The sequence below is a fragment of the Bos taurus genome, chromosome 3, assembly GCF_002263795.3.
Source record: "Bos taurus isolate L1 Dominette 01449 registration number 42190680 breed Hereford chromosome 3, ARS-UCD2.0, whole genome shotgun sequence".
In the NCBI taxonomy this organism is placed as follows: Eukaryota; Metazoa; Chordata; class Mammalia; order Artiodactyla; family Bovidae; genus Bos; species Bos taurus.
In genome coordinates this window covers 44338823-44355219 of record NC_037330.1, presented here as the reverse complement: position 1 = coordinate 44355219, position 16397 = coordinate 44338823, and the positions used below count along the sequence as shown (strand labels likewise).

General features: G+C 38.3%; 1 protein-coding gene across 4 annotated transcripts in view; it reads right to left on the bottom strand.

Annotated features, from left to right (window-relative positions):
* Positions 1–2945: 2945 nt before the first annotated feature.
* PLPPR5 (phospholipid phosphatase related 5) overlaps positions 2946–16397 on the bottom strand; it is a 133936-nt gene continuing 120484 nt past the window's right edge. For 3 of the 4 annotated variants that reach the window (XM_003585865.6, XM_010803287.4, XM_005204247.5), the window contains one exon: positions 2946–5819. In XM_003585865.6, the coding sequence (XP_003585913.1) occupies positions 5787–5819 (33 nt within the window). In that variant the 3' untranslated portion in view covers positions 2946–5786. Of the gene's footprint in view, positions 5820–10604; positions 10742–16397 lie in introns of all 4 variants that reach the window. The other variant, XM_024990060.2, reaches the window with a different exon arrangement.

The following is a 16397-nucleotide window of genomic DNA, read 5'->3' as shown; positions in this document are numbered from 1 at the left end:
CAGTTTTCCCCCTTAACTTTAAACAGTCTCTTAAGACACGATTAGTGTCACTGCTGCTGATCTATCCAACCTGGAGGAGTAGGGACCATGTCTCCCTTTCTAACCACTGTTTAGTCAGCATGTTCCTAATTATCTGTTGTACAAAATCACTCTACAAATATTTGCTGAATGAATGAAGGTTGAATGGCCTTCTTGAGCAAGAGCACTACTTCTAGGGAAACCTGATTAATATTCAAAATGTCTCAATATTTTGGAAAGCATTTTTATCTTTTCAGAAGCAATTTAAAAATACACTTGTTTTGACTCCTGGGAAAAAAATTTTTTTTTACCCTTTTCTACAAATGATAGTGCTTCAGTGAAAAATGAAAATGCATTTATAAATGCAGTAATATGAAAGTGGTAAAGAATCTGCTTGCCAAGCAGCAAGTGTGGGTTTGGTCCCTGTCTTGGGAAGATCCGCTGGAAAAGGAAATGGCAACCCACTCTAGTATTTGTGCCTGGGAAATCCCATGGACAGAGTAGCCTGGTGGGCTACAGTCCATGAGGTTGCAAAGGAGTTGGGCACAACTTAGCAAGTAAACAACAGTAAGTCAAAGATGGTGTCAGTAAGAATCACCCTTGTTAATTATTGGCATCTTTGAGATGCGAACTTTCAGCTTTTGTCTGATGGTTGAAGGTGATTGTGCACCCACTCATCTCTTTCTTTTTATGAGAGATCCTTGTGAGCAAGGCCACAGATTTGAAAATGGCAATGTGAATTTTGAATTTAGATTCTATAATCCATCCATCCAGTCATTGGAAGGACTGATGTTGAAGTTGAAATTCCAGTATTTTGGTGATCTGATGTCAACAGCTGACACACTGCAAAAATCCCTGATGAAGGAAAAGATTGAGAGCAGAAGGAGAAGAGGGCATCAGGATGAGATGGCTGGATGGCATCACTGATGCAATGGACATGAACTTGGGCAAACTTTGGGAGATGGTGAGGGACAGAGAGGCCTGGACTGCTGCAGTCCATGGGGTTGCAAAGAGTAGGACATGACTGAACAACAATATATCCATGGCTCACAAATCTTGGGGTGGGGAGAGCAAAATTGTTATTATACCTTGACCAAGTGCTGAGGCTCTATCACACCAAGATTCAGCTATAGTCTAAAGTGAAGGGGACAGAAAAAAGAAATCAAATACTTTTATATTTTCTTATTAGAAGAGAATCATTCACTGAAAATCTGGAAGAAATTTTCTAAATTGATGTTTTAAAAGAAACTTAACTCACAAAATTCATTAGAAAAACAATGCCTGCCAAATGTGAGATCAATATTTGTAAGGTATAAATAGAATCACTTGGTATATGTCCAGGACAACTTTTTAGAGCATGCAATAAAAATTTAATAAATGGTAATCTAGAGGCAGGAACAAGGTTATTTATCAGGTTGGCCAAGATGTTTCTTTGATTTTTAAGTATAAATAAAAGACACTTTTCATTTTCACCAAGTACTTTATTGAACAACATATTCACCATTTTGTTCCACTACCTTCTGGCATTTTCCAGGCAACTTCATAATTCCTTCTTCCCAAAACTTTTTATCTTTTTGAGCAAAGAACTGTTCGAGGTTCCTTTTATACATGGGGAATTGAAATTTTTTCCATTAAGAGAATTTTGTAAAGACCAAAATAAATGGAAATTCGAAGGTACAATGTCTGGTGAATACAGCAGATGAATTGGAGCTTCCAAGCCAAGGTACAACAGTTTTTGCTTGGTCATCAAAGCAAGCTTGCCATTTTGGGTCTTCCTAATGAAGATTATGGTTTTCTGTTCACTAATTTTGGACGTTTTTCGACAAGTGCTGCTTCAGTTGGACTCACTGGGAGCAGTGCTTGTTGGAATTAATCATTTGGTTTTTCAGGAGCAGCTCATAATAGAGGACTCCTTTCCAATCCCACCGTACACACAAAATCACCTTTGGTTGATGACTGGCCTTTAGTGTGGTTTTTGGTGGTTCATTTTGCTTGCCCCACAATCTCTTCTGTTCCACCTTACTGTACAGCATCTGCTTTTCATTGCCTGTAACAGTTTGTTTTAAAAACAAAACATTTTGTTACATTTAAAAATGGAGTATTGCATATGGAAATATGGTCAACATAACCAAGCTGGTGCAAATGATTTTCAGTGCTTGATTTGGATATTTTGAGTATGTTGGCTCTCTCTTGTGTAGTATAACACTGACCATTCTCAATTAATGTCTCGACTTAATCATTGATTTCAACTGGTCTACCAGACCATGGAGCATCATCCAGTGAGAAATCTCCAGCATGAAACTTCTCAAGCCACTTTCAACACATTCAAATCTGTCACAGCATCTTCTCCATACAATGCAGATCTTGTTTTGCACTTCATTTCTTTTTACCTTTCTTGAAATAGTAAAGCATAATATGTCAAAAATGTTGTTTTCCCTTCCATCTTCAGTATTAAAATGATTCCACAAAAATTCACCAGTTTTGATAAAAAAATGCATGCTGATATGACATCTGTCAACAATGAAAATCTAGCAAAATTATTTCAAATGAAATTAAAGACTTAGTTAAAACAACTAAGCACGACTAAAACCAACTTACAGAAAAACGTGAAGGAATGTTTGACCAACCCTATTCTTCAGCACCTTGCTCACATGGAGGAGGCAGAGTATGTTGTAGACTGTGTACCTGCTCAATATCCCAGGCTGTCTCCAGAAGATTGTGATTTGTAAATAAGAAAGTTGATGAGATCCCAGGATGGCCCATTGGACGCAGGGGGTCATTTATCTGCCCAAAGGCCCGGTCCGATCAGAACCACGTGATGCCTTTCCAAACATTCTCTAGTCACTATGGCAATCTGACTTTCATCAGGTTAGCAAGCATTCTTTATTCCTCTACCCTCAAGAAAGAATTAATGTATGGGACAAAAATCATACTTAATGTTTTTAATTTAATTTTTAATATTTTATTTGAAAAATACAACTCACAGCAGAGAACTATTTCTTCCCCTACTGCTCTTTCACAAAGGAAACTGCATGGTAAATGTAACTGAGATATTTGGCTAGGATAGATCCTGAGAAAAGAGAGGCCCAGTTAGAAGTGGAATAGACAAAGTCTGTCAATGAAGGTTCACCTCTCTTTTAACATAAAAGATCCTTTTAGATACTCTTAGGAATCAGATAAAACATGTGCAGAATTTCTGCCATGCAAACAGAGACTACTGAAATTTTCAGGCTGACCAATTGATACTGACCTGGGCCCCAAGTAAGTAGAATAAAAAGATGTCTTTATCAGAAAGATATGTGTTTGCCTGTTTTTACTAGACTATATATATACATATTTACAAATGAGTATTTTTTTAATGTGTTTTCATTATTCTCAGTAACAGCATCATGGTTAAGGGCTCTTTGCTGACTTCTTGCCCTAGGCATGTGTATCTTTTTATTCTTCTGAATTTCCTTCATGGCAGGATCATTCATTACACAATCTTGGGTCCATGACATTTATATTTACAGACGACATTACAGGTTTAAATCTGGATTTCTGAGGAATTTTTAACTCCTGCATTCAGACCAGGTTTAGCAAGGTACAAATATATATATGAGGCTTCCAACAAGAAAAGTGTGACTGATTCCTTGAAGACTGATGCTAGAACTGAGAAAATAGACCTCTTTAAGTGTTACTGGTAATCCTGCCTCCTAAAATATTATGATCATTTCCTCCACTTTTATTTCCAGTAAGTGAATCCTCCACCACTGTTATTGCCTTAAAAAAAATCTTTAAAGAGTGTCAAGGCTTTCCAAGCTTTTTAGTATTCTAAATTTCCTCCAGAACTGAACTTGCTACAGAAGTCTGAAAGGTAGAAATAGGAATTTTCTGCTTTTCTGGTCCTACTTTAAGTAGTTTAAATCCTACAGTGATGAAAAGAGTAAGTTATGTCTATTTTGAGAGTAATGGAGAAGTCTTTTACTTTTTGATTTCTGTTACAATTGCATAAAAACTTAAAAATTTATGTCCTTTAGTTTTGTCAAGGTTAAGAAGAATCTTTTCAATCAATTACTCACGTAAGACAAAGCTACTCTGTGTAGCTTTGAAAATCACAGTTATTGTTGAGGAATATGTTGAATGGTTTTGTCATAGTCCAATTTATTTTCCTTATGTTATAACTTTCGTTCTTGATTCCACATGTTCAGTGTAAGGGATGCCCCTCAGGGCCTCTCCCGAGGGGTGGGGTTAGGGCATGGGTGGGAGGGTTGCAGGAGAGACAGCTGATTGAGCTTTTGACTTTACAAAGACCTCACATCTAGATTCTTGACATTATTTTAAAATAAGATTATAAATTTATTAGTATATTGTATTTTGAAAAGTGTTTATCCTTAAAACACTAATACCACATGACTTTTATAACTTTATTTTGACATTTTTTCATTTTTTTGACATATAGGTGGTTGCCCAGGACTCCACTGACCACTGAAAGGCCTCGATGTGTCCAGATGATATGGCAGCTGTGGCATATTTACAAAGAATGCTAAATCTGAATTTAAACTTTAACTGCCTCATCCTAGTTGTGTGGAGTTGGGCACATTATTTACCCTGCCTTGTCTTTATTTTTCTCATCTGTAACACTAAAGCCAAACTCTTAACGGTTTACCTGGGGCTATTGTGAGGATTTGGGATTACAAAGAGTTGGACACGACTGAGCAACTTTCACTTTTTTTCATTGTGAGGATTAGATGAAGTAACAAAGTACAGTATACTTTGTAAACTGTAAACTACTACAATTATGTAAAGCAAAATACATTGACTATATTTCTTGCATTTATATAATTTAATCTGCATTGTCTGGGGGTGATTCTTTTCTATTTAAATTATGTGGAAACTTGGACTAGCCAAAGAATGGAGCCTTTGACCACTCTTGAGATGGTTATCTGTGGAAAATTGTTCAATACATAGGTACGATTGCTGGATTCAGTCACTTAGACTATCCTAAACACTGCCTGCATTCAAAAACTACAAGTCAACAATTAAATCACGATTGTCAGGAACAAAAATCCAAATAAATAATTTTTAATTATGATACATTACTTATTACAGTAAAAATTGGCATTTTCACCTTCAAAAGCAGAAGCACCAGTCTTAGAATTTATAGTATGAATGGTATTTTAAGTGAAATATAGCATAATATTATGTGCAAACATTATTTTAGTATAGAACATACTTTCTAAAAGTAAAGTAATTTCACACACTGAAATCTGTTAGAATGGAAATAAGGTCATGCTGAATAATGAAATAAAAACCCCCATGACTTTCAAAGTCCACTTCGAATGAAATATGGTATGCTGCCAAATAGAAGATACATGATAAATTAAAAAGCTTAACTAGCTCAAAGTGGAGGGACGTCTCACACAAATATGACTCGTATAGAGGTTTCTTTTCACTTAGTCTCAGTGATTCTGTGAGAAATTAAAATGAATGTTTTATTTCAGAATTAATTTTTATTCATTGGTCATCACTTTTTTATTGAACACCTACCTACTCTGTGTGAGGCTTTGTTGTAGGTTTAGGGGAGACAGAGAAGAAAGACACAGTCCTGCCCTTGAGGAGCTCACAGTCTAGTGGGGGAAACAGATAAGGTGACACTGGTTTTTAAATTATAAAAATGATTAGACAACTTTATAAACCTTTTTTGTCATCAAACACACTTTGGGTGTTACGAATGAATGGTGACAAGGGATGATGTCCAATGCAGTGAGAGACCATTTGCTTCAATATCATGTGACTTCTGCGAAGGCAGTGATGTGGTTCTGCAAAAAGAAAAAGGAATTACAAAGTCAGAGTCTTGGGAAAACTGGCTCCGTAAAAGATTTTGGTGTTTTTACAAATAATCAGTAGCCTTATATAAAGTTGTAGCCCAGATACACTTAAATTGCAAAAACATTCAGCATTATTCAAATGAGTTGCATATATTATTATATCAATTTAGCTACTAATTATATATTTTATCCAATATTCTTAATTAACCAAATAGAGGAAAATGTTATACCTGCCTTATTCAAAATTAACACTGAAATTTGGAGAGATAAATATGGTAATGCCAGACATGTTAATATTCTGTTCAGCGTTAATGGAATTTTAATGCTGCATGTTGGAGTTTCAGATTAATTGCTCCCTGTGAGACAGATGGCATAGAAGGAGTGGTGAAATGTTCAGACTGAAATGGCATTTGCTAGCTGACAAAGATCTACTTTAAACACTTCATTTTTGATGCATGAATCCAGACTACAGACTGCAATCTCTGTTGTTTACCTCAACCAGAGAATTCGTTGTAGAGACTTTTTTTACATTTTTTTTAAAGCAACTGAATTGTGTACAAAGGAACCCTGAGGAATTGCTAATATTTAAATGGTTTCAGACATGCAATATAGCTGCTGAAATACTGCAGTGGAAATCGATATGACATAATTAATCATGCTACATATAGGTCATGTCAGGAGCTAACATAAGTGACAGCCCAAACCAATAATAGCAGCATTACAAAAGGGTTTTACCATCAAATTACATGTTTAGAATGTTTTTCATTGTAGCTTTGACTCTTTATAAGTCAAAGATATCATAAATAGAATTTTACATAATGAACACATGCCATGAGATTTCTTCCATGTATGTGTGGCACTTTACAAGGTAAGGTGTTTTGAATAGCTAAAACATGTTTTGAATGTATGTGAATAAATTCATTTTCACTGAATCGAGGCATATTAACCACAACTAGAAGAATATCACTGATGACTGCTTAAGGCATTTTTTTCTAGGTCTTACCCACTTCAACCTACTAGAGAAAAACAGTATCAGTAAGAATCAGTAGTGACCAGAGCATGTGGACCTTTTTACTAATTCCTGATAAGCCCTTAGAAAGTTTATTTAATTTCCCATTAAAAACAAAAAGTCCTGATAAAAATGTTGACTAATTCAGTGTCTCATCTCTAAGTTTTCTTGAGTATTCCTTCCAAAAGCACAAGCATGCCTTTAAGACAAAAGAGATCTTTCGGAGTTACAGATTGCACTAGGATAGAAAAAAGCCATAATAACTGTGGAAACAGTACATCATAGTTTTATTTCTAGTGGCCCCACGGGGACTTGAAATCTGTGAACTGAAAAAATACAATTTAATATACAGTGTTTCAGTGCAAAACTGACAGGAATGTCACTCCTCCGGACAGGGCCCAGCACATAGTAATTTCTGGAAAGATGTTAAGTTATAAATGGAAGATTAATCAGTCTGTGGCAACTGGTGGGTAAAGAAAGAGTGAAGATGTGACACTGGAAAGAAACGAAAGGAGGTTTAAACAAGGGAGAGAAAACAGATGTTGCTCCAAAGGCCACTGGCCTAGGTATTAATGTGCTCTTACCCTAAATAATAATGTACACGAGGCTCATTAAATTTACTAACGATGATCCTGAGTGAAGGGACCATCTCCCTGGAAAGCAGAACTGAAATACACTAAAGGAAAGTGAAAGTGAAGTCGCTCAGTCGTGTCCGACTCTTATGCGACCCCGTGGACTGTAGCCCACCAGGTTCCTCCGTCCATGGGATTCTCCAGGCAAGAATACTGGAGTGGGTTGCCATTTCCTTCTCCAGGGGATCTTCCCAACCCAGGGATCAAACTCAGGTCTCCCACATTGCGGGCAGACGCTTTAACCTCTGAGCCACCAGGGAAGAAATACACTAAGTCCCCCACAAATGAATGAGTTCTGTTCTGAGAGCGGGTTCATAAGTCCGACAATGTTAGCCTAGGTAGCCAAATAACATGATCAGCTATATAGTACTGTACTGTAACAGGTTTGTAATACTTTTCACACAAATAATACATAAAAAACAAACAAAAAATAAAAAATTTTTAATTTTACAGTACAGTACCTTGAAAAGTATAGTAGTATGGTATAACAGTTGGCACTTCTTAGCAGTACCAGCTATGTCACCAATGCTTCTGGACATCCTGGGCTTGAAATAAAGAAACTGTACTTCTGTACTCTATATAGTACTGTAAAGTACACAAATGCACAACCACTTGCAGAGGATACACACACGTGACAATGTACGCCAGACACATGAACTAACTTATGTGACTGGACATGAGAATGCACATTTGCATCTTTGAAAATTAGAAACTTTCATATGTAGGGGACTTCCTGTATTAAAAGACCTTAATAAAGCCAAGAAAGTAACAGAAACAAATCACTGGTAATCAATGCAAGGGAGAAAACAAGCAGAGGAAAAACCAAGTGACAGGTAAAAAAGCTGGAGAGTGACAAAGGCTGTGCAGTGACTGTAGGGAGAGCATATAAATTTTCATCTAAACCTGGGCTTGAAAGTGAAAGTGAAAATCGCTCAGTTGTGTCCAACTCTTTGCGACCCCATGAACTATACCATCCATGGAATTCTTCAGACCAGAACACTGGAGTGGGTAGCCTTTCCCTTCTCCAGGGGATCTTCCCAACCCAGGGATCGAATCCAGGTCTCCTGCATTGCAGGCGGATTCTTTACCAGCTGAGCTTCCCTTGTGGCTTAAACTGCTGCTGCTGCTGCTAAGTCGCTTCAGTTGTGTCTGACTCTGTGCGACACATAGATGGCAGCCCACCAGGCTCCCCCGTCCCTGGGATTCTCCAGGCAAGAACACTGGAGTGGGTTGCCATTTCCTTCTCCAATGCATGAAAGTAAAAAGTGAAAATGAAGTTGCTCAGTCATGTCTGACTCTTAGCGACCCCATGGACTGCAGCCCACCAGGCTCCTCCATCCATGGGATTTTCCAGGCAAGAGTACTGGAGTGGGGTGCCATTGCCTTCTCCGGTTGCTTAAACTGGGGCCGTCCCAAATACGGATAAAAGGTCACCTTAGAAACAAGGCATTGCATAGATAAGTGTAAGTGAGCTATTAAGATCTAGATTTTGCCATTTAAAAGCACATTTTGGTGACCACTAGATCTTCTTTTCACTGCTTATAAATTCCAAGCAATAGTACCCCTTTCTTTATGCTAAGTCATAACCAGGTTAAATTCAAGGGTAACTGTGGTTCCAGATTGACTCCACTTTTAGATCCCAGGACTCTGGGGAAAAGCCTGCTTTTTCTAATCAGTACCCTTACACTTTCACATCAGACTTAAGTTCTAACCTCTGAGATGGCTTTACCTACTTGGCTGGAATTAAAAGGATTCTGCTCAGGACTTATCACTTAAAGGTGGTAGTTAGAGAGATAAACAGATGAAAAGAAAACAACGAAGTGACTATGCGTAGGGAAGAAAACATTAAAGGGAAATTTAATAATAGTTTCCAAGTACATGAAAGGAGTGGACAGAGAGCACAGGGGCCATCTGTTCATTAATTTCACTAACAGCAAACAAACCCAAATCGTAGAATGAAAGAGATGGACTATTAACCTCAGTAGGCTTTAAGAAATAAGATGAATTCTCTTCTAGCCCAGGAATAGTTTTTTCCTGAAAGAATCTAGAGAAAGGACAAAGTAAAATCCTTATCATCTATAAAACTGTATGATTCTCTATTATAACAATTACATGTATGTAATTGCATGATTTGAAATATTCAAATGGTATGATTCCTATGCAGGAAGATATGTTCCTCACTTCCCCATCAGCATTTTTTTAGTAATATTAAAAAAATCAGAATTGCACTTAATATTTTCAGTTCCCCTGAATGAGTCAAACTAGGTGACAAGGGGTTTTGCCTTTTAATCTGGTTGAATTCTTTATATGCAATATTAAATCTTATTAGTAGACAGGGCAAACTTTCAATAGGCAAACTGAACATTCATGCACAGAAGCTTAATTCAGAGTCTTAAGAAGAAAGTGGTCATACAATTCATGAGTGCAATTACACACACAGAGGTGTACAGAGAAGTTAACAGAGCTTGAGTCCAAAGCGCTGAAGATTAGAATATGTTATACTCATTAGAAAGTGTTCATTCAAGTCCACAGCAAGTCAGTGAGCAAAATACTGAATCCAGTCCTTGAGTGCAGAGGTCCCATGGAAAAATAAGTACTTGTTTCTGAAAAGTAGTTTTGGATTCTTAAATTTGATAAACTCTAAGTCCCTAGTATGTCAATTTTTGAAGCTTTAAGTTCCATGTTAAAAATCTTGATTTTTCTATTTATCCTATATCCCATTTGTATAAACTATACTTTGGAATTTTAAAGTTACTTAAAACAAAATTGTTATTTATTTATGACATGAAATTTGGCAATAACTTGATACTTAGTGAGATCTGCCACTCACCATTTTTCCTCGAAAAAATACAGGGAGATGCAAAAACAGCACTTCAGATAAGAAAACAAAAAAAGTTACTACTATCAAGGGCTATTTGATTGAGGAATGCTAAGTTACCATTAATGAGTGAAATATCAGTGATAAACCAAAATATATTTGAACAATAAATAATAAAAATAACAATAATAACCAAAATGATCTAGTATCTAGATCCCTTCTGGTTATAATGGAAACTTGCACAGAAGGACACACATTTTGTATTTGCCTTAGCTTTGCAACTCAATTTTAACACCAGTGCGCGCGAGCGCACATACGTTTATTGCCTTAATTGAAGGTGTTCACAGTGGCTGATTCCCATTATCCAGCTGAAGAGTCTTGCGAGACAATCTTTAAAGGACCTTCCCTGTGAATTTTCTTCTTGACCATTCTCAATGGGTTGGATTCGGGACACCTACAAAATGTATTTTATATATTATTTCAGTGTTTAAGTATTGACTTACTTGGATAAAGCACTCGTCTATTTAAAAGCCGATGTTATATTGCTGGACCAAATGCTGAGCTTAAATACTGTTCCATTTCTTTCTTTCTGGATGCTTATAAATAGCTTTTGGCTTTTAATTGGAAGTTATCAGCAATCAGTTTTTATGTTAAACATAAAATGGGATCTGTGCATATGGTATCTTGAATTCAGTGATTTGTGTCTTCACTCTATTGGTAAGGAAGCCGTGGGGCACAGTGGATGCTGCGGTCAGGTAGTGTGAATGGCAAGTGTCTGAAGGTGGGCTCTGTAGCAACTGACATTTTCACAAGCAGTTTAATCTTTCAGAGATCTGGCTTTCTTATCTGTAAAGTGGAAATAATAATACATATTTGAATGGATTTTGATTAGGATTAAATGGGATGATATGCACAAAGGTCCTCATCTCTCTACACAAACATATTATGGTTGTCCATAAAAGCCAGAAGCAAGACAAAAAGTAAAAAAGAGGAAGAAAAAGAGAGAGAACAAAGAAGTTTTTTATAATTGGTCGGAATTCCAGGATGCTATAGTCTACAATTCTAATATCCAAACGAGCTTTAAAACCCAAATGTTTCTTTTTTGGTGCAAGCTCATTTGGTGGTGTTTCTTACCACCGTCGGTGAATTCCCTGTGAGGCAATTTGTACTCTGCTGTGCTGCAGAAATATCCATCTTTGATTACAAAGTGATGCTCAAGATCCTGCTTGTGTAACAATACACGGTATTTTCTCCTAAAATATAAAATAGTTGAATCCTGAGAAACATCTAGCACTAATGATTTAGGATACGGAACCACAGTCCTATAACCAACAATTGTTACAGATACAGCCTACGTTTTACCAGGGGAAGGTAGATGGATGTCATATTCCCAAATACTGGCCATCTTTATTTTGCTATTTGCTTCTTCCTTCATTCACCATGTCCTCTGATGAGGCAAAATGAAAAGGAGAAGAGAGAGGAAGAAAAGCAGTCATGTATGAAGTGTGTGCTCTAAGATTCAACTCCATCACAGTAGGTTATCCTCCTGGGAGAGCCTGAAGTTGGTATTTCAGAAAAGAGAAATGATGTTAAGTCCATCTAAGAAGAAATTACTAGAGAACTTCAAACCTGAGGCTATGAAACACTGTAAAGTTCATCCAAGCAATTTCTTGTGTTAAAAAGTTGAGGATGTGATGACATAAGAGCTAAAGATGACAGAACCAGAATTCTCTTGGGAAAGACAACTTTTTTGGAACCATTTCTTTCTTTTTTTTTATGGTGGTTCTGTTTCAATTTAGAATTTTATAATAGCTCTGAGTTTTGTTTCTTCTCAGGAATTTCCTTTTGGTTCTATTTGGAGAAAGAGGCTAAAAACTACTCTCCAAGAGAATTGTTCCTCCCTAGAGAAAGGGGAAAACTCTAGGTGGCTTTCTCTGATAAGCTAATTAACCCAGAGGCAGGCCAAGCTTTTACTGGAGTATTAGCTATAGATCTTATGAAATATTTCCAAGTCCCAAGGAGCCAAAGAAACTTAAGGCTTTCCACAATGAATCTTTAGGAGCACGGGTTCTCTAATTGGCTGCATGTTGGAATCACCTGGGGGCTTTAAACAAATACTGAGGCAACTCTGGAGACTTGGATTTAATTGCTATGAGGCGTGGTCTGGTCAGTGGGATTTTTAAAGGCTCTCCAGATGATTCTAGTGTGCAGCTAATATTGAAAACTGTTTCAGAAATTCTGCACGCCCAGCTGGACCCACGCCAACCGCTGGCAACACGTCCAAATCACCTGAGGTGCCTGATACACGACCAATCGCCTGGCTCAAGCCCAGGGCTACTGGATCAGATTCTTGAGACTGCATTCCAGGAGTCTGGCCTTTTTTTTTTTTTTTTTTTTTTTGAATGCTGCAAGTGATGGATTCCCTTTTACATCAGTCTGAGAACCACTGCCAAGAGGTGTGGAAAAGTGATCAGTTAGCAATGTGAGCACTGTCAGGTATAGACAATCAATTCTTTGTTTAAAATGCTATCACTTCTCTGGCAAACAGAGCATGGCCTACAAGAGCAGTAATATTGAATGTTTCTCAAAAAAATAAAATAAAATCTTTGTGTTCTAACACTTCTGGGAATAGCTGCACATTGCATTCCTTGTTGAGAGTTCACGGGGCATAAGGTGTTGAGAAGATTTGTAATAAACACTTATGTTTCATTTTAGCTCAGTTTCCCAATGTACTGACATGAAACTCCATGCAAGTCTATTAATACGAATGTGTTCATGTTATTTGGTGGATGTTGGTATCCCTGGACTCTATCTGCAGTTTTTTAACTTCCCTAATTCTAATGATTTGTCCAATACTTTTAGTCCACAGTCACAACTACGTGGTCAACCACCCATCCTATTTACCTCCTGGCCTATCTCCCTCATACAATAAATTTTCTCTGGCCATTCTGGAAATTTCCCAACCAATAATTTTTTTCATCTGTTCTAGTCCATCTTACTCTTTCTCAATTTTATTTCTATTATACTCATTCTGTAGTCAAGGTGAACATTCTTTGATGGCATCCTCAATTCTCTTGCCCTAGTACTCTTCTCTCACCTGCCAAACAAAATCTTGGTGTAAGCTGGTTCCTCTGTCCGGAACATTCTCTTCTCCCCTCTTTGGCTAACAGCCCTTCAGATCTCTATTTACAGGATGGCACCTCACTCCAATACTCTTGCTTGGAAAATCCCATGGACGGAAAATCCTGGTAGGCTGCAGTCCAAGGGGTCACTAAGAGTCGGGCACGACTGAGCGATTTCACTTTGACTTTTCACTTTCATGCATTGGAGAAGGAAATGGCAACCCACTCCAGTGTTCTTGCCTGGAGAATCCCAGGGACAGGGGAGCCTGGTGGGCTGCCGTCTATGCGGTCGCACAGAGTCAGAAACGACTGAAGCAACTTAGCAGCAGCAACAGCATCACTAAGTTTGGATAGGTCACCCTTTATATGCTCCTCTAACATAACTATCATCACTCTGTTCTTATAAAATTATTTATAAATCTATAAGTAGAGACTCATGAGACTGTAAACTCATTCGTCCTGAGAAATGTACCATAGTGTTTCTTATTTGATATTTGTTACATGTTCCATAGGCTTCCCTTGCGGCTCAGATGGTAGAATCCGCCTGCAATGCAAGAGACCTGGGTTTGATTCCCTGGATCAGGAAGATCCCCTGGAGCTGTGCATGGCAATCCACTCCAGTATTCTTGCCTGAAGAATCCCATGGACAGAGAATTTACTGTACATCACAACTGATGATAAGAAATATAACTCACCCATGTACCCATGCCTTGATTTACACTGATATTTTAATCTAACAAATGGCTTCTTATTTCTTTCTTTCCAACAAAGGTCTGTCTAGTCAAAGCTATGGTTTTTCCAGTAGTCATGTATGGATGTGAGAGTTGGACTATAAAGAAAGCTGAGAAGCTGAAGAACTGATGCTTTTGAACTGTGGTGTTGGAGAAGACCTTTGAGAGTCCCTTGGACTGCAAGGAGATCCAACGAGTCCATCCTAAAGGAGATCAATCCTGGGTATTCACTGGAAGGACTGATGTTGAAGCTGAAACTCCAATATTTTGGCCACCTGATGCGAAGAGCTGACTCATTTGAAAAGACGCTGATGCTGGGAAAGATTGAAGGCGGGAGGAGAAGAGAACGACAGAGGATGAGATGGTTGGGTGGCATCACCGACTCAATGGACATGAGTTTGGGTAAATTTAGGGAGCTGGTGATGGACAGGGAGGCCTGGCGTGCTGCAGAGTTGGACATGACTGAGTGACTGAACTGCACTGAACTTTTTAAAACACATTCAGTTCAGTTTAGTTCAGTTCAGTCGCCCAGTCATGTCCGACTCTTTGTGACCCCATGAATCGCAGCACGCCAGGCCTCCCTGTCCATCACCAATTCCTGGAGTTCACTGAGACTCACATCCATCGAGTTAGTGATGCCATCCAGCCATCTCATCCTCTGTCGTCCCCTTCTCCTCCTGTCCCCAGTCCCTCCCAGCATCAGAGTCTTTTCCTGAGTCAACTCTTCGCATGAGGTGGCCAAAGTACTGGAGTTTCAGCTTTAGCATCATTCCTTCCAAAGAAATCCCAGGGCTGATCTCCTTCAGAATGGACTGGTTGGATCTCTTTGCAGTCCAAGGGACTCTCAAGAGTCTTCTCCAACACCACAGTTCAAAAGCATCAATTCTTCGGTGCTCAGCTTTCTTCACATCCATACATGACCACAGGAAAAACCATAGCCTTGACTAGACGGACCTTAGTTGGCAAAGTAATGTCTCTGCTTTTTAATATGCTGTGTAGGTTGGTCATAACTTTTCTTCCAAGGAGTAAGCATCTTTTAATTTCATGGCTGCAGTCACCATCTGTAGTGATTTTGGAGCCCAAAAAAATAAAGTCTGACACTGTTTCCACTGTTTCCCCATCTATTTCCCATGAGGTGATGGGACCAGATGCCATGATCTTCGTTTTCTGAATGTTGTGCTTTAAGCCAACTTTTTTACTCTCCACTTTCACTTTCATCAAGAGGCTTTTTAGTTCCTCTTCCCTTTCTGCCATAAGGGTGGTGTCATCTGCATATCTGAGGTTATTGATATTTCTCCCGGTAATCCTGATTCCAGCTTGTGATTTGCTAAATAAGTAGCCTAATACTACCTGACAGAGATGAATCAAAGGATGTGGGTAAAGGATCAACTGTATGATAAGTTCATATACAACCAGGAACTGATTAAAACTTATTTAAAAAACTTGCCTATTTGGGCTTGCCTGGTGCGTTAGTGGTGAGGAGTCTGTGCCGGAGACAAAGGTTCGAACCCTGGTTGGGAAGATTCCTCATGCTGCAAGAGCAACCAACCCTGTGCAGCATAACTATTGAGCCTGTGCTCTGGAGCCCGGGAGCCGCAACTTCTGAGCCCACGGGCTGCAACTACTGAAGCCTGCATGCCCTAGAGCCCATTCATACAAAGTCATGTGCATAAAGTTTTGTATCAGATGTATTCATAATTGGGAAAAACTAGAACAGCTTATATAGCCCTCAATTGGTAAATAGATTTTAAAAAATGGTGGTACATCCACACAACAGAATACCACTCAGCAATAAAAAGGGAAGAAAAAGAAAACAGGTAAAAACTTGAATGAATCTCAAATGCATTGAACAATATGCAAGAAGTCAGACTCAAAGGCTATATACTGAGTGAATCCATTTATATGACACCGTGGAAAAGGCAAAAGCATAGGAACAGAAAACATACTAGTTCTCGCTGGTGTTAGGAGATAAAGCAGGAGTTTGCTGTCATTTTAGGGTGGTAGAAATGTCCTATAACTTGAATATGGTGATGGTTACATGATGGTAGGCATTTGTCAAAACTCACTAAAATGTATTATAAAAGGGAATTTTATAGGATGTAAATTATGCCTTTAATAAACTCTAATTAAAAAATTAGGACCATTAACCACTCCATAAATTAAGTCTAAAGGCCAGTGGTACCTAGAATTTGATTTGTCAGTTAGTGAAAGCGTTAGTCGCTCAGGTGTGTCTGACTCTTTGCAACCCCATGAGCTG